We start from the raw sequence: 24,252 nt of genomic DNA, 5'->3' as shown, positions 1-24,252 counted from the left end.
TTATATTGAAGTCACCACATATAACGAATTTCTGGTACTGCCTACAAAGTGCATCAAGAACCCTATCTAACTTGAGCAGAAATGCTCTGAAATCAGAGTTACGGTACCTATAAACAACAATTAGTTTAGTTTCTTATGTACATCGCTACTCCCTCACCCCGCAAGGAACTCCCTGAAAACCCTGGTACCCAGCACTGGGGTTTTCAAATCCACACCAGATTGAATGGACCTCGATTACCACTAGAGGTCTCTGCAGCCTTTGCGCCGTAAGCCGTGGCTGTGCATGCGCTCTTCGCTTGCGTATAATGTGAGGGCGCCACAGTGGATCACGTCGTCCCAGCGGCCAATAGCAATGTACTCTATCAGGTATTTAAGAACGTGCCTCTCATTCAGCTGGCAGTCTGATATTCGCCTTAGTCTTTCGACAGCTCGCCTACAGACAGCGTGTTTACTTTGTTTCCATGTAAGAGTTGCTGTTGTGGATTTGTGAGGTTTCGCTTGTGACCTCGTTGTTATTTGCTATTTGCATGTTGTTGTACTTTAGGTCTTGCTCGGTAGTCCGTTGTTGTTCGTGTCCTTCCCCATTTGGTTTGTTTGTTTGTGGGCCGCTCCCGTTTAGTCCCACCCTGCTTTTGTTCTCGGCAATGCCGCGACAGGAACGGTCGCAGTTACAACATTTTGGCGATGAGGTAGATGGTGGCCGTTGTTAGCATGGAGGTGAAGTTCGTATGTCTTCTGGATCTACAGCAGCAGCTGATGCAGCAGCAGCTCCAGTTAGACATTTTAAAACAGTCTCTGCGGTTGCTAATAGGCAAAGTCAATGCCAGTTACCACAACAGCTTGAGTCCTTGGGTGTCCAATGCTTTCCCACGTCCGCCATCTTCCCACCGTTAATGACGCTAAAGGAGACTGGGAAACATACTTACATCGGCTGAAACATCATTTAACAGCTTTTCAATTCACAGATGACTCCTTGAAGTGGTCGTTGTTTTGTCTTGGGCCTCCCCAGACACGTTCTTTCTTGTCTGCAAGTTGACACTGTTGTCCAATCCTGTGGCTTTCTCTTTCAAGAAGATACGTCTTTTGCTGATGAACTTTTATTCCCAACTCTACCATGTGGTCGCCTCTTGGCTGGAGTTCCACCAGTACCATATACAGCCTGGTCAATCATATTGTTCCTGGGTCATGGACTTGCAGGGTCTCAGCTGTCGATGCTGATTTTATGTGCACCAATCAGCACTGTAAGGCTTTGTATGCAGACTCCAATCCAGGATGTGGTGCTTCAGCTGGCTCCCGATCCTGAGGTCCGCACTGTGGCATTGAAGCTTGATAATCCCTCCTTGGAAGAGATTCTCGGCATTGCACACTCTTTTGAAATTGCTCAGGTGGCTAATGAGTGTCGTATGGCATGGCCGCAACTGGCGGCGATCAATGCATCTTGGCAGGTTTGCCCTAGCGCTGTCAATGTGCCGCTGCCGACAGAGGCCAGCACCGTCAGGACTTATCTTTTTCAGACGTCTCTATGGCATTGGCACCTCCGGTTGCCCCTCATTGTTGGTCGCGCATCACACATCCATCTTGTCCACAGTGGTTTACTCCACATTCTCAAACTGATTGTCCCCACTGCTGGAAAACGTGCACACTGTAACAAGGAGGGCCACACTAGACTGGTTTGTCGTAGTTGCTCAACTCGCTCCAGTCCTGCCCCTCCTGGACCTCAAGATACTGTCCATGCTCTGCAGTCTGTAGTCCCACAGGATGACCCATCAGTGCAGATGATTTTCCTAACTCTCCGCCTTTCCTCTGAGGATATCAGTTTCCTGGTCTGCACTGGGGCCACAGTCTCCTTGTTCAATATGGCAATGTATACCTGCCTGGGCTCTCTGGAGTTGTCACCTCCCTCTCTGCATTTGGTCACCTATAGAGGCAGTTACATTACCCTTCTTGGGCAGTTTGTTGTCCAGGCGACATACAAATGTGCTCCCTTGCTCCTTACCCTATTTGTCGTTGACCACCCGTCGGCTTCGAATATTTTTGGCTTGCATGTGTTGCAACTGTTTGGCTTTTAAATTTCCAATGAAGTTAAAGTCGTTACCAAGGCTGTTCCTTTTCAGGACTTGGACGACCTGTGCTCTGCTTTTGTGTCATTGTTTGCAACTGATTTCAGACATGCTTCTGCTTTTCAGGTGCATATCACACTTCGGCTGGATACACAGCCTCACTTTTTCCAGGTCCGACCCCTTCCAGTGGCCTTAGGGCCAGCAGTCAAGCAGGAACTTGATCGGCTCCAGGCCACTGGTGTTCTGGAGCCTGTGACATACAATGCCTGGGCGACGCCATTGGTGGTCATACAGAAACTCAATGGGTCCCTTCGCCTGTGTGCAGATTTCAGCACTACTGTCAATGCTCAGTCCCTTACACTTACCCTATTCCCCGACAGGAAGACCTTCTGTCCAAGCTTACCGGGGGAGAGTACTTTTCCAAGATAGACCTGGCTGAGGCATACCAGAAGTTACCCTCCGATGCCAATTCCCAGAACATCTTGGTTATCAATATGCCTTTTGGATTGTACAAGTAAAAGTGCCCTCCATTTGCTCTCTCTCCATTGCTGGCCATATTCCAGTGGTTCCTGGAGCAGCTTACACAGCCTATCTGTGCTTGTGAATTATCTGGAGGACATCTTGGTCACCAGGCGTTCCCTCCAGGAACATTTGCAACACCTGAATGCCTTATTTTGTGCTCTGCAACCTGCAGGTTTATGCTGTCGGCTGGGGAAGTGTTGTTTTTTCAACCGGAAGTGGAATACTTAGGCCGCTGGCTTAGCTAAGATGGCATTTGCCCTTCGGGTAATAATGTCGTGGCCATTGAGGCCCTTCCTTGCCTCAACGAATTACTTAAAGTTCTTAACCCCAGCTGCCTCCGTTGCTCAACCCTTCAATCACTTGTTGCAAAGTTGTGCCTTTTGTGTGGACTCCTGCCTGTGACAAGGCTTTTCTCCATTTAAAGGTGATGTTGAAGTCTGCCCCTTACCTTACTCCTTTCTCTTCGGACTGCTCCTTGGTTGTGCGCCTGATGCGTCGGCATATGGCACTGGGGCTGTCCCCGCGTATCGGAATGCTGATGGCTCTGAACAGCCCATTGCTTATACTTCTAAGACGTTGACCCCAGCACAATGGAACTACCTCCAGATTGAAGAGGCGGCCCTGGTGGTTGTTTGCTGTCCAAAAATTTCACATCTATCTCTTTGGGACAAAGTTCACCCTCCTGACAGGCCATAAACCCTTAATTACACTTCACGGACCCCACTCTCACCTTCCAGAGCAGACAGCTCAGTCTCCAGTGCTGGGAGTTATTTTTACAAAATTATGCTTAAACAATCTAGTATAAGCCCACCACCCACTGTGCTAATGCGGATGCTTTGTCACGTACCCCAGAAGGCTCTGATCCTGCGTTTGACCAGCAGGAGGTCCTCTGCTTTCACATTTATTCCGCCCGCTGGATGGTCTGCCTCTTATGGCTGCTTACATTGCTGTGACTACCCGCCGCGACCCTACTTTGTGGCAGGTTCTCTATGTGGTCCACAGGTGGCCCTCTTATATTACTCATCGGATGCGCACATATTTCAGCCCCTGGTGCAACCTGTCCCACAGGCTCTCCGTGGTCGATGTCCTGTTAGCCATGGAGTTGGATTCCCATTGGGTGGTCGTCCCTCCGAATTTGTGGCATTAAGTACTCAGTTTGTTTCACTGCAGGCACTGGGGTATGTTCCGCATGTAAGTTTTGGCTCGCTGGCACTTGTATTGGCCTGCCATTGATGGTGATATTGACCGCCTGGTTTGCAGGTGCACTGTGTGCGCAAGTGCCTCACTGGCCCTGGGATTGCATCCATCTCAATTTGAGGCCCGTTTCTGGAGTAACCATGTGGTTACTTCTCGTCGATGCCTACTCCAAATACCCGTATGTCGTCCGCATGGCATCCACCACTACGGAGGCCACACTCGTGGCCCTGGTCTAGGTTCTCGCCATAGAGGGCCTGCCTCACACATTGTTGTTCGATAATGGCCCTCAGTTTCCAGCATCGTCCTTCCACAACTTCTGCCAGGCCAATGGTAGCAAACATATCCATACCCCACCTTTCCGCCCTTCCTCCAGTGGCACGACGGAGAGGCTTGTCCGAACATTTAAACAACAGTTGATAAAGGTGTTTGACACTTTTCCTACCACGTTGCTCCTCACCCAGTTTTTGAGCACCTATCGCACCATGCCAATTGACAGCCGTAGTCCAGCATAGCTCCTCCATGGACGACAGCTGCGGACCCTGCTCCGTTTGCTTATTCCATCCCCCTCCCGCCCCCCAGGGGGTCCACAACTCTTTTGTGGATACGTGCGTAGCGAGCACGGGACCACAAGCTAATCAGGCCCTCCTTCCTTTCCGGGCTGCATACCTCCCTTTTCCGCATCCTTCCCTATCCCCCATCTTCGCCCCCCTCTCTCCTCACTTCTGGCTCTTTCCTTCCCTTTCTCCCCCTCTGGGAGTATGGTTTGTGCTTACGTCCGGAGACGGACGCTCAAAAATGTGACACATTCTTCGCCTTCTCTGCTTGCATGTCTTCATCCTGCCTTTGTCTTTCACTTTTCCTTACCTCTTCTCTTTACCCTTTTCTCCGCTGCGGTGTTTAAGACCTCTCTTCTTTCCTTTCCCTTTCTTTCCCTTTCCTTGTTTTCCCTTTCTCTTTCTCTCTCCCTGTGCGTGTCTGAAGGCTGACCCACACATTTTCGTGCGTAGCCGGTGACGGGGTAATGCATAATTCCCCGCCCCGGGTAGACAGGTAGGGCACGTACGTACACCCTGGTAACGGCCAGGCCCAGGGAGGTGTGATTACCTGAGCTGATACCTTCCGAAAGTGCCGTTTGATCCCTCTGTCCGTTTCCCGGGAGGTGTGAACAATCACCTAAGGCGGGAGTGCCCTCAGAGAGGGCCCCCACAAGGGAGGAACGCGTCATTGAGGATGCCGGTAATCATGGGGATTCTTCTGCAATGGTTTCCTCATCTTCCACTTTGTCTGCTCACAAGCGTAAGTTCACTGAGTCTCGGCCACAGACAGTTCTTCCATAGTTGCCACAGTTCCTTGTTGTTTCTTGGTCTGACGAAGGTCACGACTTCTCCGCAGTCAACCCTTTCATTATTCAGAAAGGTGTCGACGCAATTGCAGGTCCTGTAGAGTCTTGTTCCAGATTACGGAATGGCACATTGTTGTTAGAAACAGTCAGTGCCCTCAAGGCACAAAAATTGTTGCGTACTTCACTGTTCCACACCTTCCCTGTCTGGGTTGAAGCGCACCGCACTTTAAATTCCTCACGTGGAGTCGTTTATACACGCTCCCTTGACGGATTGTCTGACGAGGACATTCAACACTACCTGTCTGACCAGGGCGTAACAGCTGTTCATAGTTATGAAAAGGGTTGACACGAACATCGTTCCAACCTGTACTGTCTTCCTGACATTTGACAGAGTTCAACTCCCATTGAAAATAAAAGCGGGCTCTGAGATAATTTCCATTCGCCCCTACGTCCCAAACCCTACGCGTTGCTGTCGGTGTCAGCGGTTCAATCGCACCAGCGAGTCCTGTTCCAAGCCAGCCAAATGTTTGTGTGGCAAGGATGCCCATGAGGGTGCTTGTCCACCTGCATCCCTTCGTTGCATCAACTGTATGGGTGACCACGCTGCTTCCTCTTGAGATTGCCCCATTTTTAAAGACGAAAAGCTCATTCAGGAAATCAGAGTGAAGGAAAGGTGTCGACCTTTTCTGCTCGAAAATTATTCGCCTGTCGAAAGGCCACTGTGCCTCAGACAGGAAAATACAGCATTGTCCTTGCCTCTCCTCGGCCAACAAAGGTGGCGGCCACGCAGAATTGTGATCTCACCTTTAGTGACACGGTCGTCAGATCGGCCAGTGCAAAGATCGCCCGTTCAACCTCCCCACTTTCGCTTGCTCCATCTATGGCTCACCCTTCATCGGGTTCTGCTAAATCTCGAACCCAAAAGTCAGACACCCAGACTTCCAAAAAAGAGCATACTCCTGAAGACTTTTTACGTACCCCAACTTCACAACCATCGGTTCCTCTTCATCTAAACATCATGTTTCCAAGAAGGCTAATAAGAAACCCAGTTCCTCTCTTTCTCCGCCACGGCGTGTCTCATCTACAGCACCACCTGGCGGTAACCGCCCTCGGCCGTCTTCTGTGTCGCCGAGGCACACTGCTGGCGGCCGATCAACCGGCCGATCGCTGGTGGCAGGAGCTGCTCCTGAACTACCTATGGATCAGGATCTTTTGCCTTCGGCTGAGTGCTGTTCCACGCTGTCGGTCACTAGCTCTGAGTAGTCGTTGAGTTGACGGCAACCTTGGCCACATTCTTCCATTTTCTGTCCATCTTATGTCCATTATCCATTGGAATATCTGCAGCATTCGAGCCAATCGGGATGAATTAACGATCAGATTACGATCCTACTCACCGGTCATCTTCTGTGTTCAGGAAACAAAACTGTGACCCCACGACCGCTTTGTTTTACCCCATTTTCAGTCAGTCCGATTTGACCTCCCCTTCGTTGAAGGCTCTCCAGCACATGGAGGACTCATGATTCTCCTCCATAATACTTTCCATTATCACCGAATCCCCTTAAACACTTCCTTCCAAGCAGTCACTGTCTGTCTTTTCCTCTCCGGATGCACCTCTCTTTGTACTGTATACATTCCATCGTCAACATCAATGGCACGAGCTGACCTCGTTCATCTTCTCGGTCAGCTTCCATCCCCCTATTTGCTGGTTGGGGACTTCAATGCCCACCACCTGCTTTGGGGATCTCCACATCCATGCCCGCGTGGCTCACTGTTGCTAGATGTCTTCCACCTAGCGGATCTTGTTGGCCTCAACACTGGGGACCCTACATTTTTGTCTGCCTCCATGACAAATTTCTCTCATTTGGACCTTTCGGTCGGAACTGTTTCGCTAGCTCGACGCTTCGAATGGTTCGCCCTTGCTGATACACACTCGAGTGACCACTTTCGATGTGTCCTTCGGATGCAGCCACAACTGCCATATATGCGCCTGCGATGCTGGAAGTTTGCCCAAGCCGATTGGACACTTTTTCATCTCTAGCGACATTCGATGACAGTCACTTTCCTAGCGTCGACGATGAGGTCACTCATATTACAGACGTTATCCTAACAGCTGCGGAACGTTCAATACCATGCTCCTCCGAATTGCCCTGGCCCTCCCAGTTCCTTGGTGGAACGAGGCATGCCATGACACAATACGTGAGCGGCAACGTGCTCTTCGCGTTTTCCGCCAATATCCTACTTCGGCCAACTGCATCCGCTATAAGCAGTCCCGTGTGTGATGCCGTCACGTCATCCGCGATAGCAAGAAGGCAAGCTGGAACTTCTTTACTAGCTCATTTAACACCTTCACTCCCTCCTCAGAAGTTTGGAGTAGGATTCGATGGTTATCTGGCGCGCCTAGTTTCTCCCCGGTCTCTGGGCTCACTGTCGCACATGATATGTTAGTGGACCCCGTCGCAATTTCTAACTCATTGGTTCAACACTTTGCTGAGATATCGAGCTCTTCAAATTACCCGCCAGCGTTTCTCCCGAAGAAACGTGCAGTGGAAATGCAACCTCTTGCTGTCTCCTCTCAAAATCGCGAAAGCTATAATACTGTTTTCTCCATGCGGGAACTCAACATGCACTCTCTTCTTCTCGCTCCTCCGCCCCAGGACCGGATGGTATCCACATCCAAATGCTGCTGCATTTATCAACCCATAGTCTGCGTTACCTCCTTCGCCTTTATAATCGAATTTGGACTGACAGTACTTTTCCCAGACTATGGCGGGAAGCTATCGTCGTCCCTTTTCCGAAACCAGGAAAGGACAAACATCTCCCCTCTGGAAAGGACAAACATCTCCCCTCTAGCTATCGCCCCATTTCTCTCACCAGTAGTGTATGTAAGGTTTTGGAGCGTATGGTTAATTGCCGTTTAGCTTGGTGGCTGGAGTCCCGCAGTCTTTTAACACCTGACCAATGCGGTTTCCGCAAGCATCGTTCTGCAGTTGACCATCTTGTTGCTCTCTCCACTTATATCATGAACAATTTTCTCTGGAAACGCCAAACAGTAGCAATATTTTTTAATCTGAAGAGAGCATACGATACCTGTTGGTCAGGCATCCTCCGCACACTGTTCTCTTGGGGCTTTCGAGGTCGGCTGCCCTCTTTTCTTCGCGAATTTATGGCAGAGAGCACATTTAGTGCGGGTGAACACCACTCTCTCTTCTGTACTTTATCCCAAGAAAACGGGGTACCCCAGGGCTCCGTGCTGAGTGTAGTACTGTTTCCCATTGCCATAAATCCAATTATGGACTGTCTCCCTCCCGATGTCTCAGGCTCCCTCTTTGTGGACGATTTTGTGATCTATTTTACAGCTCTCAACGGACCAGCCTTCTTGAACGATGCCTTCAAGGATGCCTCGATTGCCTCCACTCTTGGAGCCTCAAAACAGGCTTCCGCTTTTCTCCCAGTAAGACCGTTTGTGTTAATTTTTGGCATCGTACGGAGTTTCTTCCACCCTCCTTACATCTAGGACCTGTCAACCTTCCATTTTCAGACGTCACTAATTCTTGGGTCTTCTGTTTGACAGAAAACTGTGCTGATCCTCCAACATTTCTTATCTTTCGGCTCGCTGTATGCGATACCTCAACATCCTCCGTGTCCTGAATGGTACCTTCTGGGGAGTGGACCGAGTGGTCCTTCTCCGCCTCTATCGCGCCTTAGTGCACTCGAAATTGGACTATGGAAGCATAGTTTACTCCTCTGCTCGGCTGTCTATTCTTGGGCATCTTGACTCTACCCACCACTGTGGATTACGTTTAGTGTCTGGAGCTTTTTACACCAGCCCTATGGAAAGCCTTTATGCTGAGACTGCTGAACCTCTGCTGTCCAATTGGCGGGCAGTCCCACTGAGTTGTTATGCTAGCCATCTGTCTTCCATGCCTGCTAATCCGGCCCATGACACTTTGACGCCTACTTGGATGTAGGGTATGCAGGCCGCCCTTCCTCCCTACCACCATCGAGAGTCCGCTTCTGTAAACTGCTCCATTCTCTTTCCTTCCGCTTTCCTAAAACATTTGACAGCTTGGGGTACAGCACCACATTGGTTCCGACCCCAGATCTGCCTGCTCCGTGACCTTTGTCAATATCCCAAGGATGGTACCCCTTCACTTGTTTATTGTCGGACATTTGCTGCTCTATGTGCACAAATGAAGGAAGCCACATTTATTTACACTGATGGCTCGAAAACATCGTTAGGTGTAGGGAGTGCCTATATTGTTGGCGACACCCCAAATCGATTTCGGCTTCCCGACCAGTGTTCGGTTTATACTGCGGAGCTTTACGCTGTTCTCCAGGCTTTCCACTACATCCGCTGTCATCAGCGGATACAGTATGTTATCTGTTCAGATTCTCTCAGCCCTCTCCTCAGTCTCCAAGCTCTCTACCCTGTCCACCCTCTGATCCACCGGATTCAGGACTGCCTGCACTTTCTCCAGTTGAGGGGCATCTCGGTGGCGTTCCTCTGGATCCCAGGACACATTGGTATCTGTGGAAATGAGGTGGCCGATATAGCGGCCAAGGCTGCAGTCTGTCTTCTTCGGCCAGCTGTTATATCTATACCCTTCGCCGATCCACGGAGTGTTTTATGTCGTCGTGTTGTTCTTTTATGGCACACACATTGATCGACACTTCCCCATAATAAATTGCGGGATGTGAAAGCTCTTCCCTGTGCTTGGACCTCTTCCTCCCGAACGCATCGTCGGGAGGAGGTAATTTTAACCAGACTCCGGATAGGGCACTGTCTTTAGTCATTGACATCTTTTAAGTGGCGATCCTCCTCCACTCTCCCCCCACTGCTCTCAGCTGTGGACGGTAAGACACCTTTAAATTGAGTGCCCCTATTTTCCTCCGTTACGTGCCTGTCTACAGCTGTTGCCTGATATATTGTCCATTTTAGCAGATGACGCGCTCGGCCGATTGTGTTCTCGATTTAATTAGTGCCAGTAAACTGACGTCAGTCATTTGAAGCTCTTTTTGGGACAACCAACCCCTTTCTATAGTGGATTTATAAGCTTTCCTTCTGCTTTTAGTTTCTCCAATTTTTTGAGTTTCGTTCCCATTGCTGCTGGTTTCCATTTTCATTTTTTACCGTTTCCTAAGTTACAGACCAGTCGCGAATGACCATAGCAGTTTTGCACCCCAAAACCAAAACAAAAAATCCCCCTCCCGCCCTCACTCCCGGCCCTCACAGCATTATGCCCCTGGAGCGGCCATGTGGCCCTGCGTGTACGGGAGCAAGACAGGCCGTGACGACCATGGCAGGTGTCCAACTCATGTGCGGTGTGAAGTCGGTGCAGACATCGAAAGGGTTGGAGCGCCGCCATTATATCCAGGCCTGCCCGTATGCCACCACGGGACTCACTGCCGCCTCTCCTCCTCCTCCTCCTCCTCCTCCTCCTCCTCCTTTACCTCCTTCGGGTACAGACGTGGTCCTTTAGTCGCCACCACTGCAGCAACTTGCTGCCTCCTCGCCGGCCTGCTGCCGGCCCTCCCTGTCCCCAGGTGGATCGGCGGCTCCCTCTGCCACACTGGCCTCTCGGTCGGCTATCGTAGACACCTCGGTTGTTCCTTCTCCCTGGCCACTGGCAATTGATGGGCCTGGGTCTTCTCCTATCTGCCGACTGCCTCGGCACTGTGTGGGCCATTTCCACCCCTACATGCAAGTTTCACGGGGAGTAATCTGGTACCGAGCGCCGTGGGTTTCGGATCCGTACCATACGGCATGAACCTTGATTACCACTAGAGGTTTCTCCAGCTGTTGCGCCATGAGCCGTGGCTGCATCCGCACTCGTGGCCCGTGTATAATGTGTGGGTTCCACAGTGGAGCATGTGGTCCCAGTGGCCAATAGCAACGTACTCTCTCAAGTATTTAAGCGCCTGCCTCTCGCACAGCAGGCAGTCTGATATTTGCGTTAGTCTCTAGATATCTCACCTGCAGACAGTGTGTTTACTTTGTTTCCATGTACAAGTGGACGTTGTGGATTCGTGAGGTTTCGCTTGTGACCACAATTTGCATGTTGTTGTTCGTTAGATATTGCTCGGTCGTCCATCGTCGTTAGTGTCCGTCCTTTCCTATTCGTTTTGTTTGTTCGTGGCCCACTCCCGTTTGGTCCCGTCAGTTGCGGTTACAACAAAAACAGCCAGCGATATCTGTATTGTGGTAAAGGAAGCCTCTAAATTGTCAAATTCTCTAATACTTTTTATATGCTCTTGAGGCTTTTTATCTCTCTGGCAGTGTGCTTTCCAGGAGGGATGATTTGCAATTGATAATCTGATTAGGTGGGAAATGGTAATCAGACATGATTCTTCTAAATACCAACACCTCATTGCAGTCTTTTTAACCTAAAAAAGCATAGCACTGCCTTGTACCATCATATTTTATGAAACGTCCATGACTGAGGCTTTGGAGGCTCCCTACCGATTTTTGTTCATCAATTTTTATCTGTCCAGTTCTGGATTAGAGTTTATGCTACACTAAGCTCTCCATGGGTACAAGAAAACTGCTTCCCATCAGGCTGTGTGCTGCATATCATGCTCATCATCTCCATCAATGGGCTAGTGATATCTGTTGGGCCACTTGTTGAGCCTGTGCTCTGCCAATGACTTTCCCATTGGGTATAGCTTGCACTCTGTAACCCTGGCTGAACACCAACCCCAAGGTGCTATCCAATGGATCTCAACTTGAACCCTTTACCATGATGTCTAAGTATCTCTTGCAATAATGCTTGAATGTTGTTGATCAGTTCAATTTTTGGGAACCTTTTTTGACAATATGCTGATTTGGCTGCCCAGTATTCCTCAGTTAGTCAAGCTTTACTTGAAAGCTTCATGTTTCCTGTTTTCTTGCTCACAATTCTTAGAATGTGGCTTGTGCTACTGTTCTCTGTATCTATCAGTCTGTGCTCCAATCCCGTGTGGACTAAGGTTGCCAGGTTTATGGCTCAGTGGTGCTTTCAGCTTTGCAGTTATTAGATCCAGTCCATTATTGGGAGTTAAACTGGCCACGGGTGCTTTCTGAACGAGACCCACATTGCCGCAGCAGGAATCTTCCCTCTTCAGTTCACATAGTACCAACTATGGTCACCTACGCAATGGCCATTCGACAATTTTCTGATCATCCAACAAATCTCCCCCCCCCCCCCCCCCCTCTCCCCAATGTGAGGTGCGATGGCTACCAATGCCCACCCACAGGTGGGATTACGTGTTAGAATGTGCCTCGCCACACTCTGCTGGGACTTTCCCTGTCGTCCTTAGAATGTACTCTCCTGTATTCGCTCATACGTACTTCGCTCATTCTGTCCCATTCTTGGTGGCTGTCATTATCATCAGAACAACGAAACCTTGACTGATGACCTTACTGATCGGTTGTCATCCTCTCCCTCTCCTCCCCTCCCCCATCTTTCCCTGCCCCATGTCAACCAGCCAACCACAAAAGAGAAAAAAACTTAATAGCTTACAGAATAAATTCTTTGAGAACATACAGCTAGAGCTGGAATGTATGGAGTTATTTATAGTTCATTAAATGCAATTTTTGAGTGACCTTTCGATCACGTATAAAAGCTCAGCAGCTCTGTAGCTGTTAGCTGTCTTCCACCCAGAACAGTCTGAGTATTAACATGCTGTCAGTATGTCTCCACTGTCAATGGCTGGAATAATTTCCACAGCATCAGGGCAGCTACATCTACATACATACTCTGCGAGCCACTGTGCGGCCCATGGTGTAGGGTACCTTTTGCCACTTCTAGTAGTTCCCTTTTCTGTTCCAGATGCAAACAGGACAAGGGGAAAGATGACTCTTTTCCTTCTTACAAGCCCTAATTTCTCTTACCTTCTTGATTCTTCTTGTGGCAGAAGAATCTTTCTGCAGTCAGCTTCAAATGCCAGTTCTCTCAAATCTCTCTAGTGTTTTGCAGAAATATCTTCTGACCATGGATTCCCATTTAAGTTCACGAAGCATCTCTGTAATATTTGTGTGCTGATTGAACCTACAGGTAACAAACTTAGCAGGTTGAGTCTTCAGAATTGCTTTGATGTCTTCCCTCAGTCTGACCTGGTGGGATCCCAAACACTAGAGCAGTATGTAAGAATGATTCCCACCAGGGTTCTATATGCAGTCATCTTTTATAGATGACACTTTCCTAAAATTCTCCCAATAAACCAAAGTTAATCATCCTTCTCTGCTACTGTCCTTAAGTACTTGCTCCATTTCATATCACTTTGCAATGTTATGCTTAGGTATTTTATCGACGTGACTGTCTTAAGGAGCACACTACTAATGCTGTATCTAACATTGAGGGATTCTCCCCCCCCCCCCCCCCCCCCCATTTGCATTTGCTTACATTTTTGTATATTTAAAGCAAGCTGCCATTTGTCACCCTAACTAAAAATTTTGTCCAAGTCATCTTTATACTGCTACAGTCACTCAACAAGGACACTTTCCCTTACACCATAGTGTCATCAGCAGACAGCCACAAGTTGCTGCCCACCCTGTCAGTCAGATCATTTATGTATGTAGAGAAGAGCAGCCCTATCTCACTTCCGTGTGACACTACTGACAATACCATTGTCTCTAATGAAACACCTGCTGTTGAGGACAACCTACTGGGTCCTGTTACGTGATAAGTATTCAAGCCACTAGCATATCTGGAAACCTAATCCATTTGCTCAAACCTTCGCTAGCAGTCTGTAGTGGGGCACCATGTCAAACACTTCCCAGAAATGTAGAATTGGCTGTCGCCCTTTTGTCCATGGTTTGCAGGATAATGTGAGAGAAGGGCAAGCAATGCTTTCTAAAATGGTACTGATTTTGTAGACAAGAGCTATTCAGTTCCAATGAAATTTGTTATATTCAAATGCAAAATAGATTCAAGAATGCTGTAGCAAACCAATGTTAAGGATTTTGGTCTAATTTTGCAGGTCTGTTCTTGTAGCCCTCTTACATACAGGAGTCACATGTGCATTTTCCCAGTCACAATAAATGTAAGCTAAGTAAGGAGCTAGTGCCATAGAGTACTCTTTGAAATCAAATTGGGATTCAACCACGACATTGCCACATTAAAGTTTTCAAACTTTCGAGATGCGCCACTCACGTTCGAGATTCCTGTTAAAAAGTCTTCTGTAAAGGAGTCTGTGCGACAATAGTATGTTCAATACTTCAGCTTTCCTTTTGCTGCCTTCTGTTGCCACAACAGACTGCTGGTTCGGCATCTGGATATAAACCTTCAGCTTGCTTACTAATTTTATGTCGCACCAGAATTTTCTTGGTTTCTCAGCAAGATTTTCTTCTAAGGAAAGATAAAAGTTTTGTATGCATCATGCAAATTTTTGCCTGTCATCATATGCACATTCTTTTTTGAACTGAGAGTGCAACAGTTCCTGCTTCATCATCATTTTCTGCATTTTGTTGTTAAACCACAGTGGGTCTTTTGTATCTTTAATCCACTTACTCAGCACACTTGGGTACAGAGTGCAATTTACAGTAAAATTAAACTTTGCGCATGATACATCTATGCTTGTGGTATTGGAACGAAATGAGGCCCATACATTGTATAAGAGGCATGCTAATAAGCTTATCTGCTCTTTTTTGCAAAGATACTAGAACACTTAATGGATATATTAACTTTAGTAATCTTCATTGCTGTGATACGATCACCAGTCTCTCTCGAAAATAATACTGTGAATAAGGTAAGGTCTGTTTGTAGTTAAAATGTTTAAAATATTTCCATTGCACGTGGGCTGACGTACTAGTTGCTCAAGACATGTTTTAGGAAAATGTGCACACCTCAAAGGATTTATTGCGGAAGTTAGCAAGTCGTGTGTGTGTGTGTGTGTGTGTGTGTGTGTGTGTGTGTGTGTGTGTGTGTGTGTGTCAATGCTGTAGCTCTTCTGTGAGTGACCTCCTTTGCTCCTAAGTTATTTACAATGAAACATGATGAATTAATACATTAGTTTTCACTTTCTCAACAATAATGATTCTCTTCAGGATGATTTGCTATGGGTATCATACTTCAGTAATGTATTTAAGATGTAAAATATATTGAGTTCTATGTAAAACCTGACATCTGTGAAATTACAATGTAATCCATACCTTTACCTGCTTACAGGCGTTGATAAATATCACCAGGGACAGTTTGAAAATGTGTCCTGATCGGGACTTGGCAGACGCTCTATATGTCTGAGCCACCGAGGACACAGAGGGTAGTGCGACTGCAGGGACGTAACATGTGGCACGGTCCCCGTGAGACCCAAATTTTCAACGTACTGTCCCCACACTACATTTCAAGTGCTCCTGCCTACTGTACTCTTGTCCGAAAGAGCAGATACCATCGTCACCTACACAATGATCTGTATTTTTTATTGTATATTTTGATGGTCTTGCTTGCAATAAAATTAGATTACATGTAGCTAATAAATGGTTTTGGTTGGTTAGCAACCATCATATACATGCAAATGAACAAAAAATTGCGTATTAGTTAATGTGAAACCTAACAATATTTAAAAACCACACAATATTTATAAAAGTATTAAAAATTAAAAAGAGTGAAAAACTGTTGGATGTTGTAACTGAATTTACTGTAAATTCAGCCCAAACAGCCACGGTAGCAGAAAAGTTTTTACTAAAGTTCATTAATGTTTGGCAGTTTGCATATTAGTAATACTAAACACTTGCTTGGCATGGTAGCACTTGGTGCATCGTCTTTTCTGCCTGTCAGTGGAAAGATGTTTCTCCACAAGTACTAGGGGGAAACAAAGTAATCCCCGATTGACAGCACTGCCTCTTCAGTTGGCGAGACTGTCAGTGGACAGAATACAATGTGCTGATGGACATGGCAGCAGAAACAGAAAGTGGTCTTAAATAGTGAGCACCATTCAGGAGGCACGTGCTTATAACTGAATAACTGAGAGTTGCCAAGCATGTGACACTGTGTGCTGGTGGTGGCCTCTTGTGGTATACAACAAAAACCTACCTCCCTCTCACTGTATTTAGTGTTAATGCATGCATAGTAGGTTTCTTACTGTTTTAAGTTTAATACTTTTATAAAATGTACATTTTTAAATATTCAAATTGTGCATTAACTGAAAGTCAATCTTTCTGTCTATTTTCATAGATATGAGAATGGTTGCTAGTCATCTGAAACTGGTTGTCATCTAGATGTAATCACATTTCATTGCAATCAGTGCCATTAAAATTTATTGTATGGTATTCAGTTTTATTAACCCTTCTGCTGCTACAGATGTGCTCTTTGCATTCTTTGCTGAGGTGGCATTTGTTATGGCTGTACTGCTCGCCAAATGCTGGTGTCTGTGCTGAGATAGTGTTCTGATGAGTATGAAGTACTTACTAGATTTTCTGGAAACTATTAGGTGAAAAAACTTTATTTTTGCGCAACTTTCAGTCTGGTTGTTGTTGTTGTTGTTGTTGTTGTTGTGGTCTTCAGTCCTGAGACTGGTTTGATGCAGCTCTCCATGCTACTCTATCCTGTACAAGCTTCATCTCCCAGTACTTACTGCAACCTACATCCTTCTGAATCTGCTTAGTGTATTCATCTCTTGGTCACCCTCTACGATTTTTACCCTCCACGCTGCCCTCCAATACTAAATTGGTGATCCCTTGATGCCTCAGAACATGTCCTACCAACCGATCCCTTCTTCTGGTCAAGTTGTGCCACAAACTTCTCTTCTCCCAAATCCGATTCAATACTTCCTCATTAGTTATGTGATCTACCCATCTAATCTTCAGCATTCTTCTGTAGCACCACATTTCTTGTCCGAACTATTTATCATCCATGTTTCACTTCCATACATGGCTACACTCCATACAAATACTTTCAGAAAAGACTTCCTGACACTTAAATCTATACTCAATGCTAACAAATTTCTCTTATTCAGAAACGATTTCCATGCCATTGCCAGTCTAAATTTTATATCCTCTCTACTTCGACCATCATCAGTTATTTTGCTCCCCAAATAGCAAAACTCCTTTACTACTTTAAGTGTCTCATTTCCTAATCTAATTCACTCAGCATCACCTGATTTAATTTGACTACATTCCATTATCCTCGTTTTGCTTTTGTTGATGTTCATCTTATATCCTCCTTTCAAGACACTGTCCATTCTGTTCAACTGCTCTTCAAAGTCCTTTGCTGTCTCTGACAGACTTAAAATGTCATCGCAGGGTGTATACGACTCGGGACAACCGGGAGATCCGGGAAAAACCCAGGAATTTTTTCATCCGGGAGAAAACCTGGAAAAACATGGGAATTTTTTAGAATTCTGGGAAGGTTTCATTGTTTTTCTTTTCAGTTAAATTTTTGTAATTTTGATTGGCAAGAACCAATAATCTAACAAAAGATATTACTCTATAGCGCTATTTCAGAATAATACTGCTATTTCAGAATAAGACACCAACAATAAAACATGAACGAGAGAAAAAACGAGTATAAAACTTAAATTGCAAAGGAAATGTGCCATATACAGCAACAAAACAGTGCTCATACAAGCGTCTGCCAACAGCAAAATATGTCAAAGGCTTTAGGAAGGCTATGCAATGTTCCGTAACAAAAAATTGCCTCCGATGAGCGTGACGTCACAACTGTTTACATTAGATTCGTTTTAGCAGTTACGAGTGGGATCATGCGCATGCGCAGTTGAGTAGTACCTTCTCCCACTTCTGGCTACAGAAATGTGGCTGTTGGCTGTGTGAACAGTCGCAGCAAGCAGCTAGATACTAGCAGGAAAAATTTTGCTGGAGCGCCTAAGCTGCCAAATTCTTGCATGCGCAGCAGGCCCAGTTGTAAGATAGGGGTGAGGGGCAAATTAATACTATTGAGGGAAAAAAACCTTGTTTCACAAAGAGACTAGCATCCAGTGCAATGTAGTCTATCAGTTATTGACATGACTTTTCAAACACCCCACCCGTAACTTATCTGGTTTTGGCGTGTGTTCACCCCAGCTAATTGACTAACAGATCAGCCTGGTACTTCCATTTATGTGAGCTCTTTCATTTCTTCATATAGAACACTTCACATTGCTGCCTAACGCTGCCCTCCTTTATCAGTCCAGAGACTAATTGTCAGCTATGTTTAGTTACTTCTCTTCTTCCTGAAGTTTGATTCAAATTGTACGTACCTGTTAGCATTTAGGTCCAGTTGTTATCTGAGTAGTTTCTCCTTATTTATGAAGATGATAAAAATTTTATTGTTTATACATTCAATACTTATTATCTAGCTCAATGTTGCCTCATTTCTTATCTTGTGTTTATAAACAAAAATTTATGGGACAAAACTTCATTTTCCAGTCAGTCATGCATTACAACAGTAAATAGTTTGAGCACTAGATAGAATGTTTAGAATCCTATAATTTACATGTCTGTGCACTTTCCTTTGAGAATCACTAATGGAATATCCTGTTAAAAATAATTTGGGTGTAAAGGGTTGCTTTCACCTAACTAATTTCCAATAAAAATGGATTTATAGTATATTTGGCACTGCGGCCTTGTTTTGGTGGGCCTATGAATGTATGTATTAATGTATGTATTAATGTATTATTTATGTATTAATTATTGACTGACAGTCCTGAGACATTTGTCTGTACATATACTTCTGTATCTTTGTGCGTGTGAGTGAAATGTGTTTATTCTGTATCAGTGTAACACAATATTGTAAATATATAGAATTTTAATCAGACTAAATTTGAAAAAAAAATCATTTCTCATTTGTTTGATTTTTGCTGTCCTCAGAACACTGTTAGATTTTTGTGCCAAGTTTTTACTCAGTTTTCGTATATATGAAAGTCAACTTTCTTATTTGCGAACCAAATGAAACTGGTTCATAGAACTTGGACACATTATAGGCGTATATCATCTATTTTTTTGCAATGAAATTTTGCATCAATTTTTCCTAACAAGCTTTTAGATGAAACTTAATATTATTGTTTACAGGAACCCATAGCAAAATTAAGAGACAAACTTGAAGAATTAAATACACAAAAAACTGATAAAATGAACAGTTTAAAAATTGTTCAGAAAGAGAGAGAAGAGTTGGAAGGACCGAAAGAGAAGGTTGTATTGTATCTGAGGACAGAAAATGAGATTGCAAAGCACACAAATGAGCTAATGCAAAAATATATGTAAGTAAAATTTGTTACAGTTTAGTACATAATTTGAAGGTGAATAGCAATAATGTTAGCTTTTGAAAAGCAAACGTAAAGACCTATTATGGTAGCACTTATTGAACTTAAAATTATTTGCCATTTGATGTGCCAGGAAATGGAAAATTCTTAGTATATTTTTGTATCATAGCATAATGTAGCTCTCAGTTGCATTGTGTTTTTTCACCTATTATTCTCAATACATGTCCATAAGGAAGTTCATTTTAAATAAGGTAGAAGATTCTACTTACTTCGAACAGTATGCATTTTTGTGCCATTGCAGTGTGGTGGTGATACTGCTGTTAGTCAATTTACTGATTATTTAATGTCAGTGTGCATCCTAGGTGGGCTGTGGTGAGAGAATAAAAGGTAAGTTCTGGACAAAGCTGCAGTATGCCACAAAAATATCAAATTCTAAAGGCCTGTTATACCTGTGTGGTAATCTAAAAATAGATGTCTGTAGTACCAACAAATGGGTGAAATTTATATGGAAATTGTGGATTGTAATCAAAATAATAATTTAGATTTTTGCCAGAACAATCTCTCAGTATCTGCAGTGCATTCTTGAAGAGATGCAAATTTCACCTAATCATTTACACCAGGCCATTCTTAGTCAGTCATCTCTTGGAGTAGTGAAGGATCATTGAATACTGCTTCGTATGACCCGGCAACCTTCCCTTCCCTAGTTACACCGTGGCAGGAGGGCCAGGCTCACCATCTTGGAATGAAACACTTTCTCATTACCTCATCTGTACTAGGACAGATGGGGACACATTCACTGCCACAAAGCCATTGTTTTTGTGGAGAATGTGTAGGACAAGTTTGGTGACATGCAGTCTCTTAGTAAGATGCAGTTGGGCTCCCTGTTGATCAAAGCTGCTTCTACCACCCAATCCACAGCTCTTCATGCATGTGATCGTCTCGGGAATGTCAGAGTGTGTATTACGCCTCACCGGTCTCTGAATATGGTCCAGGGAGTGATTTTTCATAGGGACATTATCCTCCAAATAGATGAACTCTGGGCTAATCTGGAGCAATGTGGTGTTCATTTTGTTTGACATGTGCAGAAGGGCTGCAAAGACAACTGCACGAATACTGGTGCCTTCATTCTGGCTTTAGAGGGGAAGGTTGAGTTTATCTGCTACAGGTGTGTTGTGAAGCCTTACATCCCTCCACCTACTCAGTGCTTTCGGTGCTTGCATTTTGGCATAGCTCTTCTCACTGTACAGTGGACCCTCTGTGTGGAGACTATGGCTGGCCACTCCATGAGGGAAGCCCCTGTATTCTGCGATCAGTGTGGGGGACAGGAATTCTTTCAGCTGGAAGAAAAGTGGGAAAAACCCAGGAATTTTGTAGTACTCTGGGAATTTTTCATTGATTTACTTTGCACTTAAATTTTTGTAATTTTAACTGGTAAGAAATGATACTCTGAGTTTTACTGTATCCTGCTACTGCAGCAATAAAACATAAACGAGAGAGAAAAAAAGTTGCACAGAAAATGCAGCATTTACAGCTACGGAACACAGTGCACACACAAGCGTCTGTCAACAGCAAAATGTCGGAGGTGTTTGGATGAAGAGATGCGATACTTCATAACAACAAAGTGCTTGCAATGAGAAAGATGTCACAACAACTGTCCCTCTTTATTCACAACTCTCGTGTCAAATGATTAAACAGATCTCCATGGTCAGGAGCTAGCAATTGAATTAAAATATATAAACATATTTACGGAAGGCTAAAATACTTTATTAGTTTGTTTTCTGATTTTATTTTCATGGTTTTGGCAGTGGAGCATTAATAGCTGTGCAGAACAATGAAGTTATTTTTGTCAGTTTGCTAAAGAAAATAGACTTTTATTAATCTTTTCTGCAGAGGCAGCTTTTGTTTGAAACAAAGTGTTTTATTTCACACTATTGGCCAGGTTTCAGCTGCTCAAAATTTCAAATGCACATTTTCACCTTCTGGCATGTATGGCAGTATGCCATAATGAAGAGCCAAACATGAGATAATACAGCACTGGTACTCCAAGAAAATTTGCATCCCAATGACCACAAGGAGAAGCTTAATATCAAGTTGGGTCTACTTCATTGTGAAACTGTGCGAAAATATGGGCTTCCTACATAGTCATAGCTGAGCACCCACATTAACGCCTGTTTTCTGGCTCTCTGGCAACTGCTGAAACGAATCTGTCCCAACAGGTCGTGAGCAAATATTGCAAATGGCAGTTTGAAAAGTATTAATTTGAAAGTAAATTTCCTTTCATGCAAGATGAATTATTTGCATGTGAGAATGTGCAATGAATGTATTAAATCTTTAGAACACTTGACTCTCATTTAAAACTTAACACTTTGAAGATCATTATTTAAAAGTTTACTGGCACATTTGTGTGATGTATTAGAAAGTGTAACAAGCTTAGCTTTTGTTGTAGCTACACTATGTATATTAATTCAAACCAGATAACTTTTCCTCTTTGTGTTCACACTACTTCACAGTAAAATTGCTGTTTGATAACTACACCATATGTCTTATGCTCTGAATAACTGCCGTCATTGGCTGGCAAGATCACTTGACACGGGCTATGATCAGCTTTCAAAAGTGCATCTCAATCTAGATTCCAATGTTTTGGAAACTAATATGCTGTGTCTGAGTGAATTCAAGTTTGTACTTTCGTAATATGAAAATATGCAGCACACAAGTTGCCCAACGTCAAAGATACTTCAGACATGGGTGACCTATTTTTTGTTTGTAGTGTTTAGTTTTCAAAAGCGTTGGTAAGTATTACACTGGTGAACAAAACATTACCCATTCAAAAGACTGATACGGTTCACAGATCTGAGGGAAAGCGTACTGACACTTAACATGGAACAAATGGATTTTCACCCAAAAGTGTATTTTTTACTGATGAAAATCTGGGGAATTTTTCCTTGTCCCTGCAAGGACATTAAAAAACGTACAAAAACTTTTCACTGTTTTATCTATCCTAGAGAGACTGACCTGTGCTGGGACAATGGCCTGCATCACCATTTAAGAGTACTGATGGACGATAAATAAAACAAGACTCGGGATCTCATCACCTTTCTGCAAACTTCTGGACAGGAAAAAATAGAAAGCAGGACCATGGCTGGTAATGTAATTGAAATTGCCTACATACCTACTGATCGTCCAGGCAAGGCAATACAGCACACAGTTCCAGCTGTTGTGCTATGCGCCTACATCCCACCCCGTGAAGATTTCCAATCACATTATTGAATATAAAATTGTTAAGGCTTCTGTGGTCACTTCCTCAGGTACTGTGGCCAATATTTGATGATTTACTGATGATGTTCAGCAAGCACAAGTGACTAGATTGGTCAAAGCTTCACCCTCATTTGCTGGTCACAGGTGGAAGTCGAACTTGTGGCTGCAGGTTATATGTACATGGTGTGCCAGTATCAGTCAGCTTTTCCATGGTCATTAACGCTGTGGTTCTCCCCTTGTTATTGACAAGACATTCACTGCGGTTTGGGACTGCAGGATCTGTTCACCTTAGGCTTTCCTCTTTTTGATGTTGTCATATGGGTGAATTTCTGTAGCTTCTCCGAACAAGCTGTTGTGGTAGCTCTTGTACACAGCAAGAACTTCTTTATTGGTAAATTTTATTATGTGGTCAGTCTCACACTTAGCCGATTTCTCCATATGTCCCAACCTGAAGTGTTTCTTTTGTTTGATGATGAGCTTGGTGTTGATGATCCACTAATTCCAACATACTTTTCCACCTGTACAGGGTATGTTGTGCATTCCTGACATTGCAGGTGGGTCCCTTGCTATCTGCTGATCTGAGACACTATTATACCTTATGTGCCATTTTATTCATGTTTGCACAATATATGGCTGATTCTGCCTATCACCTGGGAATTTATGGCAGAAAGGCTGTAGCTGACATTTCATCTTCTGATGTCACTTCACTGAGTGTTCGATCCCTTGACACTTCTTATATATCTGGAGTACTCATTGCTCCTCAGAAGACTTTCCAGCTGTTGCATTTCATGTCTGTGGTGTTGAGCCTCACCCATTTGTCGTGTGTGCATTAAAAGTGTATTAATCATCCCACTTTTCTGACTCGTGGTGATTTGACAATTCGTGTTGAAGTTGTGACAATGTCAACCACTCGTGCTAACAAAACATTGGCTAAAGAACCAGAGACAGATGCCACTGGGCAGTTTGTCAACATTATCGAATGTCTACTCTTACACTATTAAGCTGTCAGTTAATCTGTGTGGCTTTATAAGGGGTGTGGTGTCAAAGATGCAGTTTTTACAATTTGTAAGAGAAAATTTGAGAAAAAGAACCCCTGTATCTTCATTTGGAGAAAGCCTTTTTTGTCCCACACCGCCCACCACCCACCACCATTTGAGATTGTGATTTTGCTGTTACTTAGTGACTGGGTTAGCTTGCTACTGACACACAAACAGTTGAATGCAATCCCCAGTGAGATTGTTAGCAACCTTCCCAATGATAAGGGTGTAAATTGGGGATCTACTGGATCTACTTCATCACCTGTGGGATTTATAATGGGCACCATCACGGGGGATTTCCATGAAGAACCATGGATTCGGCTTTATGCTACTGGTGTAGGTCCTGCTGTTGCACTCTGAGGAAATTTGCAACATTTAACTGAAATGTGACTTGTGTATAAATGGCCGGAAGACCACATACTTGAAAATAATTCAAATGTCTTAATCCATACATTAAGTAGCATTATACAAATAGAGTGCCTGAGATTTCTGTATACAATGGTGGTGATAAGTGGTGCACAGTCAATCACTGCATCATGGGTGCAGTGGTGCAAAGTCTCAGTAGTTCTAGCAGAAAAATTGCATTCAAAGTTATGAAGACCAAGTCTGTTAGTCACTGGTATGATGTGGCAGAATTTTGGCCAGTGCCAAAAACCATTGAGCGAAG

At 44.5% G+C, this 24,252-nt stretch overlaps 1 protein-coding gene across 2 annotated transcripts in view; it reads left to right on the top strand.

The window, feature by feature from the left end:
• The window catches only part of LOC126297598 (structural maintenance of chromosomes protein 4-like), a 242,578-nt gene that overhangs the window by 58,347 nt on the left and 159,979 nt on the right, over positions 1 to 24,252 (top strand). For both annotated transcript variants that reach the window (XM_049988578.1, XM_049988579.1), the window contains exon 5: positions 19,103 to 19,290. In XM_049988578.1, coding sequence (XP_049844535.1) covers positions 19,103 to 19,290 — 188 coding nt within the window. The remainder of the gene's footprint in view (positions 1 to 19,102; positions 19,291 to 24,252) is intronic.

This window comes from Schistocerca gregaria, chromosome X, assembly GCF_023897955.1.
Source record: "Schistocerca gregaria isolate iqSchGreg1 chromosome X, iqSchGreg1.2, whole genome shotgun sequence".
NCBI lineage: Eukaryota > Metazoa > Arthropoda > Insecta > Orthoptera > Acrididae > Schistocerca > Schistocerca gregaria.
This window is presented reverse-complemented; position numbering and strand designations above follow the sequence as displayed.